This window comes from Peromyscus eremicus, chromosome 4, assembly GCF_949786415.1.
Source record: "Peromyscus eremicus chromosome 4, PerEre_H2_v1, whole genome shotgun sequence".
Taxonomy (NCBI): domain Eukaryota; kingdom Metazoa; phylum Chordata; class Mammalia; order Rodentia; family Cricetidae; genus Peromyscus; species Peromyscus eremicus.
Window position 1 is genome coordinate 101337988 of NC_081419.1, and position 17956 is coordinate 101355943.

General features: G+C 45.7%; 1 protein-coding gene across 2 annotated transcripts; it reads right to left on the reverse strand.

Annotated features, from left to right (window-relative positions):
• Positions 1-5433: 5433 nt before the first annotated feature.
• Positions 5434-17912, reverse strand: Znf2 (zinc finger protein 2). Of its 2 annotated transcripts, none has more exons than XM_059261369.1 (5): positions 17518-17912; positions 11470-11518; positions 10940-11066; positions 8468-8581; positions 5434-8012 (listed from the first exon to the last, which is right to left on the reverse strand). In XM_059261369.1, exons 2-5 carry the CDS (start codon positions 11500-11502, stop codon positions 7021-7023), a joined length of 1266 nt encoding a protein of 421 aa, XP_059117352.1. In that variant the 5' UTR covers positions 11503-11518; positions 17518-17912; the 3' UTR covers positions 5434-7020. The 2 variants fall into 2 exon arrangements, with proteins under 2 accessions (XP_059117352.1, XP_059117351.1); XM_059261368.1 differs by lacking the exon at positions 17518-17912 and adding an exon at positions 15318-15963.
• Positions 17913-17956: the final 44 nt, after the last annotated feature.

Here is a 17956-nt window from a genome sequence, read left to right on the forward strand (position 1 = left end):
AAAGGTGGGAGCTGGCCTCCCACATTCTTTCATGCTGTTTACTTTATGTATCTATAGTCTCCTGCTTCAGCAAACACCATGAGACAGGGCATGTGACTTCGCATCTCACACGGCCATTTACAGTAGTGAGTGGCTAGAACACGCACAGTAAAGTGGATGGCCAAGAAGCAATACTGGGAAGGAAAGTTCTAAGTGAGGAACATTTCCTGTAAGGTTCATTACTCAGTCTCTCAGGATGACCCCAGTGGTCTAGCAAATAGGGCAAAGCAAGTTTTAAGAAGAGAAGAAAACATATGCATGCGAAGAAAAGAACCTATAGACTTACCTGAGTCCCAAGAGTTGGGAACACATTGGTTATGCCATTTTCTTTTGGTTTTCCAGCACTGGGAGAAGGTGAGTCCTCAGAAAGGGATCCTAGACGTGGAGACCAGGAGCCATGGCAATTAGTCCAGCCCCTAGGCACTAGCTACCTTGCCTAAAGTTAATACAGGGAACGATCCAATAACACCCCCGATACAAGACAGCTAATGTGGGTTTCTATCTCAGGTTCCTCCTGTACACCTTTGTACTTACTACAGTAGAACTCTCCTATGAGAATCTGAATACATTATACAAATATATAGTTCTCTTTCATCTGTTAGTCAGAATAATAAAGATCTCTGTGCGTGGACCTGTGCCTCACTTAATGATTCATCTCGTTCTCCAGGCTCAAGGGATGAATGAAGATGGAATTAGTTTTATTCTTTTTGACCACTCACTGACTTTTCAGATGCAATTTGTGTGGAAACATCTAAAGCATTTAAAATCCAAAAACAATTAAAACCCCAAACACAAATAAAAAGAATTCTAAATAAAACCTGGGAGTTTTCAAATCCAAAATGGGTTAGTCTCTTTCCTTACAGAGTTCCCGCGAAGACAAAAGCAAGTCGGTGTCAGAAGCCGAATTGTCAAAGCGGTGGGTTTTAGGGAGGGCTGGCTGCCCATCATCGAGACGACCAATGGATGAAGTTAGCTGGCTCTCCCTCAGAACCCCAATGTGGGACCCAGAAACGGGAAGCCACGGGCTCCCTCCGCTTTACTCACAGCGCCTCACCTTGGACTGGGCTCCACCGAGGCTGTCTAACCGCCCGCGCCTTGCTGCCCTCCAGGAAGGGCGTGAGTACGCCGCTAGGGTGCAGCTAGAGGCAGGGCGCACCCGGATCCTTCAGCGTGCTCCGCAGACTCGGAGGGAACCCGGCTCGGCCTTCCATGCCAAGCTGTCCTCTCACCGCCTGCAAAGGTACCTGAGAGCCCTGGGCAGAGCCGCGCCAGCTGGCTGGCCAACTGAACTACAACTCCCAGAATTCCTCTGCACATAGCACCTCGACTCCGCACGCCGCTTCCCAGAGGACCTCGCGGGGGCGCCTTCTTCTACTCCTGCACGAGCGTTAAACCCTCTCACTTTCGCACGGTCCATGCACATGTTCCCGCATTGCTTCCAGTTCGTCCCTCCACGCAGGCGTTGTGCTCTCAGCGCACCAAACCGCGTGCCGCGGGACCCTCGTTCTGGGTGACTGTATCCTGGAGGATCGCGCCCCTGACCCGTGCAGGCTGCCCATTTTTCCGCTTTAAGGGGAAATGCCTGGATGCATCCCCTACTGGGTTGTTTGCCTGGACCAAGCTTTCGCTTTTTTTTCTTTTAATTTTAAAAGCACATTTATTTATTTATGTATTTATTTGGAGATATGACACAAAGTGCGTGTGGCGGTCAAAAGACAACTTGCCACAGTAGGTTGTCCCTCCACCGTATATATGAGTCCAGCTTGGTGGCAGGCACTTTTATCCACTGTGCCAAAGCTTGTAACTGGGAACTGATACTTGTGAAATGACTAAGGTCCCAACTTTGTGTCTGCCTAGACACTTCTCAGCCTCTCACCCCCAACAGTCACATCCACCTTGGTGATGCTTTTAGGACTGTCCGTGACCTGGACCATGGCCCAGATGTATTTGTAGTGTCTGGAAGATAGATACTGCTGAACTCTACAAAGAAAGCAGATATTACTAGGCCCGGACTCCCTCAGTAATGTAACATTAACATCCCCCTCCGCCAGCACTGATGTTGTTGTGGTTTTGTCTTTAAAAAACGCTATACCCCTGAGCTTGGACACCAAGAGACTTCAGAGGCACAAGCTCACTCTTTGGCACTAGCTCACTCTTTGGCCATTAACAAAAGGACTCAAAACTTTTTTTTTTTAAAGATGTATTTATTTATTACATATACAGTGTTCTGACTGCATATATGCCTGCTGGCCAGAAGAAGGTATCAGATCTCACTATAGATGGTTGTGAGCTACCATGTTGTTGCTGGAAATTGAACTCAGGACCTTTAAAGAGCAGTCAGTGCTCTTAACCGCTGAGCCATCTTCAGCCCAGAACCCAAAACTTTTAATTGGCTTAATTAGTGTGATTGTCAATAACTAGCTCACATGGATCATTTCAGTTGCCCTTGCCCTTAAATTGACTGATCTTGTAAAATTTGCTGTTTTAGCAAGATGGTAGGTCACAAGAGTAACTGCTATTTCTGCTTTTGTAATCAAACTTGCTTACTCTATTAAAAAAGATTACTAGGACAACTGCAAGACAGTTATGTTGAAAACTAGACCCTGCCTACATGTAGACAAAATATATGTCATCTTGTGAGCTTTGCTTTTATAAGCCCTGGGCTGTTATAGCTAGGTACTGCATCTTGAGAATGCTCTCAGGTGCAGTCCTGGCCCCACATGGATTCCAGTATCTTAAATCAAAAGTCTCTCCTTATTAAAGTTTATTTATTGTCATGGTAAATCTCTGAGCAACCCTAGACCCTTAACATCACCACATGCAAGATTTTTCCTTGATCCAGACCATGGCCCAATTGTATAACCAAAACAACTGTGTCTACTAAAACAGATGTTACCAGGTTCCCCTGACCTATACCTGACAATGGTATCATTATGGTTTTTGCCCACATTGTATACCAGAACTTCAGTGCTGAGAGTTCTTTGGGGACAAGAGCCTCCTCTTGGTCACAGCTGATAAAGGACTGAAATTAGGGTTTATATGCATGGTAGTTTGCTACTTTCTCCCCTGAACTATAACAATATATAACTATATATATATATATATAAAAAACTATATATATAACAATTTATAACTATGTATAACAATATATAACTATGTATATATAAAACTATATAATGATATATAATTATATATATAAAACTACATATATAAGTATATATATAATAATATATAACTGTAACAATATACCTACAAGAGCTCTGGGACTCTATAGATGGTGAATCTTCAGCTAGTGTATTCTCCCCTATCTTCCTACAAGAAACTAGCCAATTTGATAGCCAGTTTATATTTACAGAAGAAAAAAATTTGATCTACCCATGTATCTGGGAACAAACCATAATGTCCAATGTCATTTCTTCAATATAATGGCCAAATCTTAGATCTAATGCTTCTTAGACTAAAATTCCCTTTTCTCATTATTTCTGTTCCTGTCAGTGGGGCTGAGAACAAAAGTGCTTCTTAAAAGTTCTAAGTGTCCTTCTCCATGTTGGCTGGACCACAAAAAAGTTGTCAGGGTTCATGCACATAGACATGGCAAACCAATGAGACAGAGTGGAAGTGTTACCAGTCTGGGAAAAATATCAATAAACCAGGCCTGACCACTTACTCCGCCCCCCCTGCCAAAAAAAAAAAAAAAAGAAAAAAGAAAAAGTAAGAAAAGTAAAAAGAAAAGTCAGTCAGATGTAAACAAATAAATAAATAAATAAATAAAAAGAAGTCAGATGTAAACGCTGTCTTTGGGTGTGGGAGGTAGTAGCTGTGGGCTATAAAGGGGAAAGAACAAAGGAGAAACTGAGGGTCTGCACAGCTTGTGACCACAGGTTGCAAACTCATTGACCAGTAGCCTGGGCTTACAGCAGGGTCTTACAAGCCCCAGAGACTGCTGTTGCTTCTGGGAGTGTGTGCAGAGCAACTTTACAAAAGGAAGCTATGAACTGACCTCCCCACTGTTTTCAGTCACTTTCCCCAAAAGTCCATCAGGATTCTGGATTTGCCCCAATCTGATCTCATTGATAATGGCAGTGTCTTAAACAAATACAATACTCATACTCAATTTATTCGAACAAGGAAAGACGCAGAACTCTCAGAGTCAAAAGACAACTGTGCCAATAGTCCCTTTAGTTTTTACTTGACATTATGAAACATTACGTATTATCTACACACAGTTCCTGTGGTATTTTTAAGCTGCTTATAAATTACATAAATACACACATACAATGTATTCCCTGACACTTTTCTGCTTTAAGAGAGACCAAAATAAATTTATGTTTAGTAGCATGGGAGAGGACTATTTGGCAATTCTGCTTCCTCTCAGTTCTACTTTGATCAACTGGAATACAACGACTTTTTCCAGGCCTTACCTTGCAAAAAGGGAATACTGATTCCCAAAGTCGAGGTTGTCTCGTATCTGACCTTTAATACAATAAAAATAGAGTTTCACCTAGGAAATAGATGCAGTTGGGTACTCAGGTGTTGCTCTTATCTAAATTGTTCTCTTTACTGAGTCAATAAAGACCTGGGAGTCAGATATTGGGGTGAAAACCTGCCAGATCAGAGAAGCAACCAGCTGAACTTTCTTTTTGGCCGGAGACCCAGCAGGATAACTTCTCTCCATACCATCCCAAAACAAAAAGAACTGCAGATCTCTAAGTCCACCCTACTTCCTGTGTGTGTCTGTATCCATCTTCCCAGGTCCTCCAAATGTTCTATGGCTAATTCTTGTCAACTAATCATTGGCTCTGCCCCCTGCTCCAAGTTAACTTTATTAACGCAGTCTCAAAGTTTCACAGTGTGATCAAATATCCTGCAACACCCAGGATCTGAAGTTTGGTGATGGAGGAGTGTATTAAAGAAGATTTTAAATATCCAGAGATATTTTATTATATAGAGAGCTATGTTGGATCTGGAATAATGGGCAGAAAGGGGCCACGTGGCTTTCACACAGACTAAGCTAAGTGATGTGCAAAACGTAGTGGCTTCTAGTGTCATCCAAATATCAAGGTGCCTGCTGTGTCCCTAGCCTTCAGGTGTGGATTGCGACTGGATTGGCACGAAGATGATAAGAATATCCTTTAGCTTTCTTCCTTATTCGTAATGTGTGGGTCCCATGTGGTATAGATTGGTATCATTGAATGAACAGAATGATACACACCAGATGAGAGACACAGGTCTTTGTTTACCTAGGCTTCTTTGTTACTGTACCACAGCTTAGTATAGATCTCTTGAGCAGTGAAGAAGGAAGAAACAGAACTTGGAAGTGACTACTAGGATGCTATAGGCTGGATTGTGAAAACTCAGGAGGTGGACCCAAGCAGGGTTTGAATACGTTTGGTATTCATTAGATAAACATTTATTGAGCAACCTAATGTTTGCAAGGCACTGTGTAAGATTCAGAGATCTATTAAATCACACCTCCAAGTGCTTACAATCCAGTTGAGAAGACAACTCAGGTATATAAATTATAAGACAAAAGTTAAGAGCATGCTTAATAGAAACGCTGAAGGCAGACCCACACTAAAGACCTGGTTTCACCTTGTGTTGTCTAGGGTATGTTCCTAATCTGTCTAAACTTCAGCGTGCTCATCTGTGAAATTCAGATAGCAAAAGGACCTGTTTCACAGCATGAGGACCAGCTGATCTTGTCCTTGAGTGGAATGTGGTGGTTTGAATGAAAATCGCCCCCACAGGCTATTTGAATGTTTGGGTCCCAGCTGGTGGAGTGTTTAGAAAGGATTAGGGAGTGTGGCCTTGTTAGAGGAGGTGTGTCACTGGGGGTGGGCTTTGAAGTCTCAAAAGCCCATGCCAAGATCAGTGTGTCTGTCTGTCTGTCTGTCTGTCTGTCCCTATATCTTGGCCTACTGCTTGTGGATCAGATGTGAGCTCTCAGCTACTGCTCCAGCACCATGCCTGCCTATCTGTTGCCATGCTCCTTGCCACGATGGTCACAGAGTCACCCTCTGGAACTGCAAGCAAGCCCCTAGTTAAAAGCTTTCTTTTGTAAGTTGCCCTGGTTATCATGTCTCTACACAGCAATAAAAAAGTAGCTAAGACACCTGGCTTCACCTTGTGTCACCCAGAGTATATTACTTAATCTCTCTAAACTTCATTGTGCTCATCTGTGAAAGTCAGACAGCAAAAGGACCTGTTTCACAGATTTAGTTAGAGGATCAGTCAATCTAGCCCTTCCAAAATTCTCTGCTGAGTGTTTACCCCAAGGTAAGTGCTTAGTAAGTGCTACCACTACTACCAGTCCTAGGAGGGCTAAATGCTAGGGCACAAGAGAACAAGGTCTGTGTTCCAAAAAGCTTCCGAAGGACTAAAAGCTATAGAAACTTCTGGAGAAAATGGTCTTCTCGCATAATTGTGACATTCCCCCCTGTAATAGCCTGCAGCTATTTCAAGTGCAGTGACAAGGGACCTATGTTCTCCTAAGGTTATGTCTGCGGACTCACTCCCCTCCTAACATCTATCCTGCTGTCTGACAATCTCCTAAGGTTATGTCTGCAGACTCACTCCCCTCCTAACATCTATCCTGCTGTCTGACAATCTCCTAAGGTTATGTCTGCAGACTAACTCCCCTCCTAACATCTATCCTGCTGTCTGACAATCTCTCCAACTTTCTTTCGCAGTGCTGGGGATGGAACAGCAGGCCGCAGACTTACTAGGTGGGATTCTATCACTGAGCTACACCCAGCCTCTGTCCAAAATTCTCAATCTGGAGATTCATGTTTTAGTTTCTGCACTCCACATTAGTTCTGTAGCACAGTAGGTATGCTGTTTACTCAGACACTGTGGGGCAGAGGTGGGACCGATGAGGGCAGCCAGAGTAGGCAGAATGAGCAAATGCTGGGTTTGTGGATGACAGGGAGACCTACCAAGTCTATAGGAAGGCCCTTTGCGTAGCTCACGCTTCTCCCCTGGTCAGTCCGTCCCTTGTTTGGCATAACGCCTCTGGTGCTGAATAACTGAGGACTTGAAGCTGAACTCTTTTCCGCACACACTACACTCAAAGGGTTTCTCCCCTGTGTGAACTCTCTGATGCTGTGTGAGCCGACACCTCTGGCTGAAGGCTTTCCCACACTCGCTACACTCATATGGCTTGTCTCCAGTGTGTATCTTCTGGTGCTGTGTGAGAGAAGAGCGGTCGAAGAAAGCTTTGCCACACTCGTGGCACTGATGGTGTGGCTCCCCAGCATGTGCTTTCTGGTGCCGGTTTAGGGAGGAGACGCCATAGAACGCTTTCCCACACTCACTGCATTCGTATGGCTTCCTGCCAGTGTGGATCAGCTGGTGACGACTGAGAATGCTTTTCTGGCTAAAGGCTTTCCCACACTGCTGACACTCATAGGGACTCTCCCCAGTATGAATTCTCTGGTGGCGAGTAAGGGATGACCGGTCAAAGAAGGCTTTGCCACACTCACTGCATTTAAAAGGCTTCTCTCCTGTGTGAATCCGCTGATGCACAGTTAGGGATGACCGGTCAAAGAAGGCTTTGCCACAGGCACTGCACTCGTACGGGCTCTCTCCTGTGTGGGCCATCAGATGTCTGCTGAGACTGCTCCTGTGACTGAAGGCCTTCCCACACTCAGGACAGTCATAGGGCTTCTCGCCAGTGTGAGTTCTCTGGTGGCGGATGAGTGAGGAATGGTCAAAGAAGGTCTTCCCACAGTCACTACACTCCTGGTCTTGGTGTTTAGTGAGGACTTTCTTGGATGGGGCTGACCTTCGCTGCGAGCTTTTGTCCGAGGAAAGGGGTTTCTTGCCAGTGTCTGCTTTAGGACTTTCCTTTCCTGGTTCCAACCCACCTGCTAGTGCTTGAACTTCAAGTTCAGGGCAGAGAGGACTTGGCCTTCTACGGCTTTCTCTCAGTGTTCCTTCTGAAGTAGCTAGGATCTCGGGCTTGGTCTCCCAGTCTGCAACAAAGAGAAAACTCAGATGCAGTTTCTTCTCTGGACTGGGGGACAATGGCAGATGTAAAGGTAACACTTGGTCACAGCACAGCTCACTTCCCAGATGGTCTTACATCCTGGGAAAGCCTAAGGCTTGGGAATAAAAGAGGAGGCAGGGAAGGGCTGTTACAACAGACTTCTCAGAACACAGGAGAACAGCTCTGGGAGTGGAGCCAATGGCTTAATTAGGGTGGGCTGAACAGAGACCTGGGAGACCACTAAAAATAAAAGAGGTGTGCACAGGCAAGGCGACAATTCTGAGAAACAAGCTGATGAATACAGATAACTAGTATGTTGATGTACAGCAGGGGAACCAGAGAACTGATGAGTATAACAGGAAGCAAGCGGACAACTTGAATTTGAGAAAAGGGTGACCCCTAACATTCCTTCATACCCAAATAACAAACAAATTTGGTTACCTAGAGAGACACTCTCTGGCCATTCTTTCTCCTCAGACCCATGACGACCCTGTGTCCATGGCTCGTCCCTTCTCTTCAACTGAAGAATCACATCAGGTCGAGGCACGGGAAGCCCTGCTCATGGAGAAAACGTAAGGCAGGTGGTTGCTGTGATGAAAATGCCTAACCATTCCAAAACTTAATCCTGGCATCTCAGCCTAGACTCTTCCAGAAATGCGGAATGCAGACCCAAGACACCTCTGAGGGAAGGTCAGGACTGAGGCTCTTGAAAGGAAGCGACGCCAGGCACCAGGACAGTGCCCCCCAATGCCAGGCACCAGGACAGTGCCCACCAGCACCAGGCACCAGGACAGTGCCCCCCAATGCCAGGCACCAGGACAGTGCCCACCAGCACCAGGCACCAGGACAGTGCCCCCCAATGCCAGGCACCAGGACAGCGCCCACAAAAGCCTCCTCAGTTCACAGGCAGCCTACGGAAGCTCTCCATCTGGACACTGGCAGCACAGGAGGCTCCTGGCTCCATAGGTGAGTATAAGAAAAAGAAAAAAAAAGGATCATCTTGACTGAAAAAGCATAAAGAGGGAACTCAATTTTGTGTGTTTGCTCATATTTAGTATATTGCTTTTATGGAAACAAGTCGGTTGTATTCACTGTAGGAAAATTAGAGTTATCTGCAAGTAAAAAGGAAAATCACCTTTCATGCTTTCTACTAATATTTCTTTCTTTTTCCTCATTTTGATGCGGAAAGGCCTTATATGTGACATGTTAAAGACTGGATAGTGGGGGGCTGGTGAGATGTCTTAGTGGGTGCACCAGGCCTGCTGAACTGGGTCACTCCCTAGAACCCACAGGTTAAAGGAGAGAACCCACTCCCTCAAGTTGTCCTTTCATCTCCACACACATGCTCTTGCACATGTGTGCCCCAAGTAAATAAAGAAGAAATGTAATGAAATGCTATAAGAACTTTAAAAAACCGAATGAGGAAATACTGCTGACTTGTAAACTGACGTTCTTTTCATGTAGTAAATTTAAAACATTAATTTTATTTAGCATAGATTTTCTACAATGTTTTAATGGCTATATGATAGTTCATTGTATGGATAAATAATTTAGGAAATCCCTACCGACAGACATTTTACTATTTTTAATGTTTTGCTATTAATACACAATAGTACGGGAACTGGCCCTTGGTGTGCTGTATGAATTGGCAATCCTATGACATTCTTTGGATCAATTTCTAGAAGCAATCATATCCATAGCCATATGAACAAAATTAGATCCCACTCCTGGAAACACCTGAGCTCTAAATTCCCCATGCACAGGGTTCCGCCTTGGGAGATAAGGGAGACAGGTATGCTCGTCCTGGGCCTGAGAAGCATCAGTCTGGTGTGTACTGGTTCCCTTTTTGGCAGACTGACCACACCCATCCCTTCCTGTGGCTTCTGGTCTCTGACCTAAGGAATTCCATACTTCTATATAAGCCCCTGACAAAAGGTCAGGATCTTCCTTGATGCCAAATGAATGATCTGTTCTGTTTGGGATATGACTTGACCTGTTTAAGATAATTCAGAAGGTGCTGACCTATGCATGCGTGTGTGCCTGTGTGTGTGTGTGTGTGTGTGTGTGTGTATGTGTCCATATAGTAAACTGAAGACCTTGCACATGCTAGGAAACACTCTACCACTTAGCTACGTCCTCAGCCCAATACTGGCTTTTTGATATACATCTGCAACATGAATGTGACTGTTATCTGCTTTTGCGTCTGTGTACTCCTGCTTCCAGAGTAGCCAAGACTACAGGTACACACCACTGTGCTTGGCTTCAGCCTCTTATTCTGGAAACTTCTGGGAGTTCCTTATTACCTGTAGGGACTTCACTTTACTTCACTAACAGTTGACATTAACAACAGCTCTTAATTTCCCCCTTGTCACATAAATATAGTTACAAAGTGCCTTTTATAGGTATCTAAGATTGTCATTAAGACAAATTTTCAAAATCAAGCACATCTCTGATGACCTCTCTCCTTTTCACAGGGGCACTTCTTTGTCTTCCTCTGGCTTCCACGAAATGATAGGCATCTCCTCTCACCAAGATGGCTCCTTGTCTACCGGATGGAACTGAGGACATTACCTGCTGGCATGCCAGGAGAAAACCTGGACACATTAACTCCTGCTTGCTGCCTCTGGACAGCCAGGTCCATACTCTGCCCTATCCTCTAGACTGCCTTCTGTATTGTGGAGGCAAGCTGCTGAACAAGCAGGCCTGTGGTTGTCCAGTGCTGTTAACACCAAGGCAGTCCACCTGTCCAGGGCTGGGGTCGCCAGCTACGCACCTAAAGCCGCCTTCTTTGGCGCTCTAGTCTGTCAGGTGGCTTTGAACTCAGGTGGGGGGTCAAAGAGGTAGCAATCCCCAGCCCATGTGACCCACACTGGTCTGGAACAAGTTCTGACTGCTCACAGCAAGCCTCCTTACCCAGTGAGATGATGCTCTCATAGTTTTCCAGCATCACTGCCTTGTAGAGTGCCCGCTGCACAGGGACCAGATGCCTCCACTCTTCATCTGTGAAAGTCACAGCCACATCTTCAAATGTCACCGACGTCTGAAAACACAACCACACCCCCTTACGACCCTTTTCTTTCTTGTCTGTTTTGTTTTTCTTGAGACAGGGTCTAACTCTGGGTGCTCTATAATAGCATGGACCACAAACTCCAGCCTAACCCAACACTCTTTGGTGTGTGGGGGCTGACTCTCAGTCCGTAACTGGCTGCACCAAAAGGACAATCAGGATGGAACCACTGATTCCAGAGTCCTCCAGGCAGGCCTGTTCTGTAAGCTTTGGGGAAAGCCACAAGCTCAAGGTGCTGAAGGTCATCTTACTTTGGAGCCCTTCATTGGCCCAAGGGTGGAGGGTTGTAAAGGAAGATGATCAGGATAAAGAAAGAAAAGTGACTACATTTTGGCATCAAATAATAGTAGTTCAGAAATAAAAATGTCCACCTCACCTGGCATCTGGTAGGTGGAGACACAGTGGCCATTCCCTCCTATGCTGTCCTGGTAGGGAAGAACAGAGGACTAGTGAGGAAAAAGTGTTGGGGGAGAGAAGGTATGAGAACGAGCAGTCCTGGGGTCTTCTGGCCCATGTGGCAAGCCCCCCCCCCCCATATACCAGTGAGCAATGCAGCCACCTTCATTCCCAGCACCTTACAAAGAGCAAAGAAAGCAAGACCAAGGGCACTCTCTGCTCACTGCAGAGTTAGAACAAAAGCCATGGATATGGAACCCACAGCAGCGTCTGTTGTACCATTCAGGGCAGAGTTCTGTTCCCAAGAGTCAGAACACAGCAAGATTCATATGATATTTATATATTCACATTTAATGTTGCCCTGAATGTTTAATGAGCTAAAACCATAAGCAACTTTACAAACTATGTGGATAAGATAAATAAAAACGATAGCCTCTTTAGAGGAGTAGCATTCCATTTACAGCTCTTGCTAATGAAGCATCCATCTTTGATACTATGAGACTCTTCATCTCGTTTCTAGAACCACACTGATCATATCACAACTGGACAATCAGTGAGTAACCAATTAGTAACTAGCAATTAGTGAGAAATTAACTGGCCTACTAGAAACATCCTTGTTTGCTTTCTCTTGCTCTGAGGAGACATTGACCAAAAGCAACTCAGGGAGGAGAGGATTTATATATGGCCCACAGGTTACAGTCCATTCCCAAGGGAAGCCCAGGCAGGAACCTGGAGGCAGACACTGAAGCAGAGACCACGGAGGAACACTGCTTACTGGCTTGCTCAGCTACTTTCTCATACAGGCCAGGCCTACTTTCCCAAGGCTGGCATTATCCACAATGGACTGGGCCTGCCTATATTAACTGGCAATTAAAAAAATGCCCCATCCTCCTGGTGGTGGCAATGGCGGCGCATGCTTTTGAGCCCAGCACTTGGGAGGCAGAGGCAAGCAGATCTCTCTGAGTTCCCAAAGTTTGAGGCCAGCCTGGTCTACAGAGTGAGTTCCAGGACAGCCAGGGCTACAGAGAGAAACCCTGTCTTGAGAAAAAAGAAAGAAAGAAAATACCCCACGCAAACATGCTCACAGGCCCATCTGATGGAGGCAACCCAATTGAGATTCTCTTTTCCCAAGTATGCCTAAGTTTGTGTCCAGTTAATAAAAACTGTGACAGAAATGATCTGGTATGAAAAGATGACATCCTTCTCAGTGACCATGAACTTTAGTTGGGACAACATGCAGATGATGAGTCAAAAAGACATCAAGAGGTACTGAAGTTGCCTCAGGGACCGGGGGAGCAGTTACCAGGAGACAGAACCAATGGATGTGGCTCACATTAGTGGTGAGACGCTGGTGCTCACATTGGTTCAAGCTGAAAGGAAGGGAGCTCCAGTTCCCACACACTGCAGCTTTACTTATCCTTGGATTTCCAGAAGATTTATCTTCTTCGACCTCCATTCTTGTAAGTTAGATGCTAAATGCATCTCACCTTCTCACAATTCAGAATCTAATTAGAGCCTAGTGGGTGTGGTAGTGCAAATACTTGGAATCTCAGCACTCAAGAAGCTGAGGTAAGACTGCTGCATACTGAGTTCAAGGCCAGCCTGAGCTACATAGGAAATACCACATCAATTCTTTCCCCTATAAAAGTTTAATTAAAATAATGGTGAAAGCAAAAATTAGGGGAACTCCTGGTGGGGTGGGGAGATAGTATGCACGCTTCTGAGAAGGAAGAGAAAATGTGTATCTGTGGCTCATTGACCACTTTATTGCAGCCAGAGGAATACATCACCACCCCCTGTGATTCATTCATCTACCTACTTAATCAGCATTTATTTAGTACCAACTACACCAAGCACAAACCCTGCAAGACACTTTCCCTGACCTCCACGAGCAACAGCTTTATACAAAGAACAAAGAAACATTTATTATAGGATGGTATGTAAAGAGATGCAGGGCAAGCTGTCAGGGCTTTGAAGAGGCTCCCCATGGAGGAAGGATTGAGGGAGAAATGCTGCAGCTTTCTTGGCACAACTGGGATCTACAGTTTTGCTGTGAGGGAGGAACATTATAGACAAGGAAAACCTTGAGTAAAAATAAGAGGCAGATCCTTATCACATAAAGGATTACTACTGAAATTAGATAAGAGGAAGTCTTAGTCATGAGCAATATTGGAGAAAAGATGAGCCTGGAGAAACCAGCAGAGATCAAACTACATCAAAAGGAGCTGGGGGTGGGGGGTGTTGAGCATGGTTGTGTTCTCATTAGATATGTACTTTAGAAAGAGCATTGTGATGAATAGCAAGGGCTTTCAAACACAGACATTCTCAGATTGGCCAATTCTCTTCTAGGAATTTATTCTAGAAATAAAAGAGAATAGTTACAGAGCTTTTAATTAACCATCGCCAACACATCTTTATTGAAGGTTCTCTGCCAGCCAGCTTCTTAAGCAATTACATATATCATCCCATTTAGTCTTTAAACAATGCAACTAGAATGTGAACTCTATTAAGCATCTACAACAGGAGACTTGATTAAATAATTTACTGCCTAGAGGCTAGACAAACAATGGAGCGCTATGAAACATCACCCTAACTAGTATTGCTGAGCACTTGCTCTCCTGAGGCTCTTGCTAAGTGCTTTTAATAAGGATAATTTAATCCCATCCTCATACATCAAGAGAGGGACTATAGGGTATTCAGGCTTTGTAAAAGGCTGAGGCAGAATTTGAAAAAGTCTGCCTGGAAGCTTTTACTTCTATGTTATAATTTATTTCATCAAAAGATAGTCACAAAGTTAAGCAGATCTTTAGACTAAAATAGAAAATCCCGAAACGCATCCCAACATTTTGGGAAGCTTTATATGCATGACTGAAGCTCCATGGAAAACAAGTATGGTGACATATACCTGTAATGCCTGCACTTGGAAGGCTGAAGCAGGATCTGGCTTATCACCAGGGTAGGCTACAAAATGAGGCCGTATCTCAAATGCAATAAATGTAAAAACAAAAACTAGGGAAAAGATCACCGGTAAATTGCAAACAACTTCAATGGAGTAATAGACAACTGGTCATCACACGGACTTCTAGACATATGATGGTTGTCGGTGTCGGTGGTTGGTCCTAAGTTGGGATGTTCGACTTTATTATGATCAGAATGTTACTTCTAGAACTGTTCCTCAAAACTTCGTGTGTGTTGATCTCATTTAAGACCACACAATACTCTGCTTGGTGGGTCTTACCCTGACCCTCTGGGTCTTGTCTGGCCTCAATATAGTTCCTTCATTTTTATTTCCACTACTCCGTGACAGTGCACTCTAGTCAAAATCATCTCAAATCTGCCTGAAGTCATTTGCCATCTCCTTTGGGGTTTTCTTCACCTCAAATCCGGCCTCCTCTACGAACACCCTAAGCTCACGTCCAGACATTCTCGCGCAGGCTGGGGATGAGGAGCAAAAGACACAACGTGAGACGTTTTCTGGGGGGACTGGGTGAGAATAGAGTGGGCACCCCTAGATTTAGGGTCGGTACCACCTACATTCATGAAGCACCCATGAAGGGAAGAAGGAACTAGAGGAAGACGGGGGAAGACTGGGACCTCCAACTTGGAAGTACAGGATTCTGGCACACAGTGGGCGTACCACAAAGACACTGGTAGCCCTGTCTATGCCCTACCTACGCACACTGGGAGGGACGACTCTCCTCCCAGGCTCTCGCGCAAGCTAGCTCCATCAGGTCACGCCCACTAGTCCTCCCCCAAGTCCCCGGGGTTCCCTTCTCTCCGCCGCTGCGTCCACTCGGCATCTCGAAGACCTAGACCCGCAGCCCTCACCTTCCGCAAGAGTACTGGGTACCTGCGAACGCCGTACCGCCTCGGGTCGGGAAGGCAGTGCGCCTGCGCGATGGTCTTCCGCCTCTGGGCTCCAATCAATGGGCTGCCTTCGCATGGACTCCATTTCCCAGAAGTCTCGACAGCCGGCGCGCCTTAAGATGACGCGTAAAAAAAGAACTGCACAAGCTTGCACTCCAGATCCGTGGTGCTGAAGCGGATGGGAGCAGGCTGTGTGCACGCGCGCTCCTAAACCCGGAGACCAGCTGTCCGGTGAAGGCGGACCTGAGTAGCGCAGCGAGGAGGAGGGTCCTAAGACAGCACAGGTCCTGTCTCTGGTTTGCCAGCGTGCCTGTCTTTTCTGAAAGCCAGGGTTCCCAGTTCTTAGTCATCTTTCAGTGGACTGTCCCAGATGCTCGACACACCTGTTGCTGTCGTCCTGCAAGAATTCTTAGGCAGTTTTCACTATTTTGGTCCGCACCTCGGGGAATTTACACTCAACTCTGTAACCACAATTCTGTTTGAGGATGACCTCCTTTCTACTGCTTCAGACGATACCAGCTGTACAGACTTTAAACTTTGTAGCACAAAAAGGATGCAGAGTTTCCAGGGAAAGACTCAACTTGTGAGACAAAAAAGTTACTGAATCTTCATTTAGCCCCAGGATATCTGAAATAAGAGACATGTTAGGGCTTTTCTGGAAAACAGGGTACTGCAGAATATGGATTGCAGCATTTAAAAAAAATAGCCAGGCCAGTCTCTGAGAAACTAAATGAGAGCCCCAAATCCATACCAAGGAACAATCCCTAAGAAAGTCCTGGCACCGGGCTTCCCAAGAGGGATAGGCTCTTCAACAGCACATTACAAACAAACAAACAAACAAACAAAAAACAAAAAACCAAACCAAACCAAAACAAAACCCCCAAAAAACTAGGGTCAATAACTGTCCTCAATTGGCCATTGGATCACTATCTGTACTCTCCTAAGAACTTGATCTCTTCGGCTATTATGTAGACACCGCCAATATCAGTCTTTCTTAAGGATGGACATAGAATTAGCAAAGAAGCAAATTCTTCTACTAAGTAACCACATACCTCCCTGGTGTTACATGTCCATGCTGCTATCCTGAAGGAAAGAGCTTTACGGAACTCCACGAGAGGTTCCATCAAATATTGACCACAGGTTTTGTCTCTCATGTATGCCATTCAGAAACTCCCCAGTGCTGCCATGTCTGCTACAGGGCACACCAAAGGGACGACTCACTTGTCAATGGAGGGAATGGATTAGATCACTAGACTGCCAAGGTCGCAGCCCTGGTGCCTAACTTTTGTTGGCCCCTTTCCCCTCTATCAAGGATACCTTGTAAGCCTCAGTCTGCCCCTACGGCAGTGGAAAGGACAGCTGTGACAGGGTTCCTCTGTAACCCCGAAGGATGGCTACATACGGAAATCCTCAACTATGTTCTCCAAGTCTTCAGTGGAAGCTTGTAAAGTAGCTCCATGATTCTTTGGTCAGGCAAGGTCAGGAGAAACACACAATCTCCTATTCTTAGGAAAGGGACTCTTTTATTCCATTACCGAGTTTCCAGGGGCTGCATGTGCTTCAGAAAATCTCTTTTTGTGACCATGCACAGACATGGTCACTGCCCCACGACAGATTTAGAGATGTAGTTCACTGAGCTCCCCACCTGCCAAGTCTTCAATTGCCTACTGGACTTCACGGATACCCTCGCTGAGTGAAATGAAGCCTTTCCGGTCCATGCTGGAAAGGCTTGAGAAGTAGCCAAGGCACTCTCTCATAAGCAATTCTCCCCCATTTTTGGACTCGCCCAGAATCTCCAGGTGTTTCAAATCATGACCAAAATATTAGGTAGCAAATACTTACACCTTGCCTGACAACCATCGCCCTCAGGAAAGGCAGAAAGCCTTCGAAGACATGCTGAAGTTTAATGAAGAAAACCGCTGTGTTAGTTTCTATTGCCGTGACAAAACCCTGTGACCAGGGCACCTTAAAAATAGTTTATTGGGCCGGGCGGTGGTGGCGCACGCCTTTAATCCCAGCACTCGGGAGGCAGAGGCAGGCGGATCTCAGTGAGTTCGAGGCCAGCCTGGGCTACCAAGTGAGTTCCAGGAAAGGCGCAAAGCTACACAGAGAAACCCTGTCTCGAAAAAAAGAAAAAAAAAAAAGTTTGTTGGAGGCTTACCTTTTCAGAGGAGTCGTCCAGGACCATCATATGTGACTCGTTTGGGTAAGCAGGGATAGTGTAAAGCCACGGCCAGGTGAGGCAAAAAACACGGCCCAGGGCTGGACATGCGTGTGGGAACAACCTCTACCAAGAATACACCAATGAGTCTGAAATCACGGGCAACGTAATGTTTAATAAACTTTAGGTCTTTACTGGAGTCAGGTACGAACTTCCTAAACTTGGTCTCATTCACTCTCGGTATCCTTCCTGCTGTTCCCAGACTGTCTCCCGGCTCGGACGAATGGACTTTCTCAGGACACGCCAACCATCGGTTGGATCTGACGGATTTGGCCATTACCTGAGATGAGAACCAGCGCCAGCCCCGCCCTCTCCCCGCCCCTGCCTGGGGTCCTAGCGCGAGGACCCCCGCGAAGCTGTCCGTGGCTGAGCCTGACTC

Excerpts from the sequence above, each read along its gene's own strand:
- Znf2 (XM_059261369.1), bottom strand. The coding sequence starts at position 11,502 with ATGGCCACTGTGTCTCCACCTACCAGATGCCAG. Across the intron at positions 11,067-11,469 it reads CTCCACCTACCAGATGCCAG|ACGTCGGTGACATTTGAAGA; the intron begins GTGAGGTGGACA and ends TTGTGTTTTCAG. Across the intron at positions 8,013-8,467 it reads GCCAGAGAGTGTCTCTCTAG|ACTGGGAGACCAAGCCCGAG; the intron begins GTAACCAAATTT and ends TCTTTGTTGCAG.